The sequence below is a fragment of the Erpetoichthys calabaricus genome, chromosome 2 (genome assembly GCF_900747795.2).
Source record: "Erpetoichthys calabaricus chromosome 2, fErpCal1.3, whole genome shotgun sequence".
Lineage (NCBI taxonomy): Eukaryota > Metazoa > Chordata > Cladistia > Polypteriformes > Polypteridae > Erpetoichthys > Erpetoichthys calabaricus.
The window spans coordinates 33,563,683-33,568,069 of NC_041395.2; the positions used below are offsets into that span (position 1 = coordinate 33,563,683).

A 4,387-nucleotide genomic window follows, 5' to 3' on the forward strand; every position below is an offset into this window, starting at 1 on the left:
ATTAGACTAATTCGAAACACTTGCACTTAAAGTCCCATCTATGTGAAATATAATCGTAGTGAGTCTGTTGTTGGGCAGGCATCATAAGGAGTTCAACATGGAAATCAGTATTCCATGATTGTAATGATTTTGCTTGTCTATCAGTAGCGTGTCACATTGTTCAAATTGGTCTTGACTGGAGCTAATTCTCCTGCTTTTAGATATGTAAGCTTAGTTTGAGTGGTGTTTTATTTTCCAAATAGGTAAAAAAATACAATTTTGTCATTTTATGTCAGTTTTCTAAAGAATAGAAATATATTCCAGCTATGTCCAGGGCTGATTCTTGCCTTGAAACCAATACTGCAACTCTTAGGCATTAAGGTCTCAATGTCTTTAAGTGTATGAAAACCTATAGTTGTTTAATTGCTCAAAAGTTTATACTCTCAAAAATGTCCAAATATACTCTTTTTTTCTGACAGATTTTGGTAATGGCAGAATTCAGATTTATTCTTTATCATTTGGCATTATACTTATTTTCTAATGATTCTGTAGTTATTCAATACAAAAAAGGACTTCTTGGAGAGGAATTTGTATTCACTATATCATGAACTTCCTCATTGTGTGTGTAGCACAATAATATTTGGCTGTGTCTTCAGTTTTGAGGCTGTTCATGTCCAAATACAGAGCCTGTTTAGAATTGTCTCTGGAGATTGTAAATCGTCCTTCAATGCTGCTGGCGTAGCGTATAGTACCACTGTTTGGATTAATGTGAGCTAGCCATTCAAGACTTTTTCCAGGCTCCTGTCGAATCCAGCTCATCCAGTAAGCTGTAACAGTATCTCCATCACTGTCTTGTCCAGATCCTTGGCAGGTCAGTCGCAACGACTCACCAGGCTTTCTGACCTCATTACTTGTTTGGGACAAGACAATAGCTGAATGGACACCTGAAAAAAACAGACATGATGTGTACAGAGTATACAGCCAAAAATGAAAAGTAATTTAAAAAACTAAACTTACATGGCAAAATAGCAGATAGCATGAAAAAATATAAAACCTTCATAGCTGTTTTTGGTATGAGGGAAGATAATACAAGATATGAATAAATTCTCTAGGTTTTATGTAATAAAATGTAAAGACATTATTTGCATAACTTTGCATCTGAAGAACATAGACTATTTATGAGCCCTTTAGGTTCAGATACACCTAAAAGAGAAATGTTTAAAATGCAAAAAAGACTGTTTATATAAGTTATTAGAGAAGCTAGTAAAGAAGCGTTGAATTATACATTTAGTTGACACCTTTATGAAAGGTGACCTACAATATATGAGATTCAATTCAGCTATGTTCCTTTTTTATTTTTCCAGCTGGAGCACAGGCGAGTAAAGTGACTTGCTAATAGTGACACAGTGTCACTTGTGGGGTTTGAACTCACAGCTTGAGGGCTTGTAGCCCAAAGCCTTAACCACTACACCACACTGCCCAACAAGAGAGAATGTGGAAGAACCTGTCCGAGTCATGAGTGGCATCAGATTTAAGTAGTATAAAGTGATTTGTATTACAGAGCTAAAATCATTACCATATGTTATGTTATACACATTCAAAGTAACAGTTTAAGATGTTGCCTATGTTTATTTGTAAATTTCCCTTAGAGGTTTTTAGCAATATATGGAATAAAGTTTCAATTTATTTAGTTTCGTCTGTGCATTGTACAATGAAACTTTTTTCATGTTTACCCATAGATTTCTGACGGTAATGAACAGGTGACAAAATAAGTGACATGTATGTTAGAGTCTCACAGAACTTCATAAACTGCCTCCATTACCATCCTAATACCAATGCAGATGGATGGCATTTTTAAGCACTTGTCCTACATTGATTATAACGTGGATAGTTTGCTGATACCAAATTATCTGTTGCTGGGTACCTTTAAATATATTTAATGTGACAATTTTACAGAAGTATTTTTAATTAAATACAAATTTATGGAGAGTGTGACGGATGGCTGGGGCCCATGCCTGGCCGGGACGCCCCTACACCATATGTACCAGGGGAGCAAGTGTGGGAAACCCAGTATCTCCCCCTGACGCTAGATGGTAGCTTCCCTTGGTTGCAGCGGTGCCTTGGACTCCCCCAGGGCTTCATGGGGGTTGAAGTTCTGTGCAGCTCTGTGGGGTTTCACAGGCACCATTAGGGGGTGCTGCAGCAGGAGCTGCTGGCCCCTTTTGGGCATTGGTTTCACCACACCCGGAAGTGCAGCCAGATGTCATCAATCAAGCACCTGGAGCACTTCCAGGTGGGCCATAAAAGGAACCAGCGACCACCACTCATCGGCCACTCATCGGAGGAGGAGGACAAAGCTTGTGGAGGAGTGGTGGTGGAGAAAGGAGTGTTTTGGTGTCATAGTTCTGGTGCTTGGGACTGTGTTGTGGCTGGGGGGATTATGGGGAAGATGTACCCTCCAGCTGAAGAAAATAAAAGTTTTGTTTTATTTTATACATGCCTCCCTTGTCAATCTGTGTGTCTCGGGTGCAATATAGCGCCTTTCTTACAAGAGTTACTCTGATCCTAGGTCACTTAGGCTTAAATTAATGCCAACATGTTCTTAAAACAGTTTGCAGGCCATGGTGCAGGTGCAGATTTATCATTTCAGATACAGGTCAGCTGTGTTTTTGTTTTTTTAACACTAGAATTACCAGAGCCTACAAAAAAACTCACACTGGCAGCTTGTCTTTATCAGCACATTTACAGGACAAAAGACGCCGGCGGAGAGGTGTGAACGGATTTAAGGTGGGCCGGATCTACGAGTTTTTTCGTAGGCTCTGGTAATTCTAGTGTTAAAGACACCCATAAATGACTTCTAACTTCCCATTACACAGTTATCAGACGTACAGTGTATCTGAATAAACTCCAAGACAAAACTGGCAGAAAATCCAGTTTCCGTAACAAAATTAATTATTTAGGAACAATATCACAAACAGATTAATTAAACTTGATGATAATAAAGTATTGGAACTGGGAATACATTAGAATGAGTAAAGTTAAAACACACTGACCTGGACAGAATTCTGACTATGGCAGATACAGGGAAGATAAATGTAAAGTTTTGTACATAAGAAAAGTTCTTAGATATGATTACACAATATGCTTTTATGAGAGAGCCCTAAGAGTCATAGTAGACTTGCTAATGTTCACAGTGTGAGAGTTAATAGCAAGACTAATGGAGTTACACAATGAAATACTTTGCATCCATACTAAAAAGAATAAAAATCTGTAGTGAGAGTCCTGAAATGAGCAAACAAATTCATTCTAGAATTGTGCTGTGGTTAGAAGAAATATTTGAACAATTTAAACCTTTTCAAGTCTCAAGCAATCAGATTTAAGTGTGACATGACAAAAGTGTTTAAAATTATGTTAAGGTTTTTAGGGTGAAGGCCAGCATATAACTTTAAAATCATTTCTTGAATTAGAGAATGAAAATAAGTAGTAATATCAGACAAAAAATTATCAAAAAGAGAGATATGATGTGCAATTATGATGTGCAAAAAATATTAATGAATGAAAATATGCATTATGAAATATGATTAATGAAAATGTGAGTTATGAAATATATTTTATGAAATGTACCCCTGCCCCAAATTATGATTTATGAAATGTACCTCTGCCCTGAAATTAATACCCTCACCCCCAAATTATGAATTATGACATAAGACTTTTTTTCAGAGTTGAAACTTCATATTGGAGTTTGGGGTCGAAACCATCATTTGTTAGGGCTTTGCTGTTTGACTGCAGTGTGTTATTTTTCAAGTCACTTTGAATTTCATGGATTCTCTACAACACATCTTTCATTACTTCTACAGCAACCATCTACCATGGAGGTAAAAAAAGGACATTATAAAATCTGAGCTATAAACTGAAAGCATTCCAGTGTAGCTGGGTTCTCTTCACTTGTGAGGCTCAAGTAGACACTTTAATGACGCCAAAATAATTCAGATTGAGCACCCCAAAAGTGTCCTTTGGATAACACATTTTCTGTTTTTCTGACTTTTTCATGACTTAAAGGTTCTGGCATGTCATTCTACCCTAAGAATCCATTTGGCTGTATGGTTATTCAAGGACACAGAAACCTAGATGGTATCAAGCTTTGTTTTTGATGAGAATTTTGTATGAGTGACAGCAAGAAGTTCCTCACTGTGTCTGTAGCACAGTAATATTTGGCCATGTCCTCAGTTTTGAGGCTGCTCATGTCCAAATACCGAGCCTGTTTAGAATTGTCTCTGGAGAGTGTAAATCGTCCTTGAATGCTACTGGCGTAGTGTGTAGTACCACTGCTTTGACTAATGTAAGCCAGCCATTCAAGTCTTCTTCCATGGCATTGTTAATTCCAGTGCAAGTCATAAGCAGTAACAGT

General features: G+C 37.5%; 1 gene segment (V, D, J or C); it reads right to left on the reverse strand.

The window, feature by feature from the left end:
* Positions 1-576: 576 nt before the first annotated feature.
* LOC127526528 (immunoglobulin heavy variable 3-11-like) lies at positions 577-1,496 on the reverse strand. The segment is given in 2 exon segments: positions 577-923; positions 1,412-1,496. Coding segments are annotated over 2 exon segments (432 nt in total).
* Between the last annotated feature and the right edge of the window lie 2,891 nt (positions 1,497-4,387).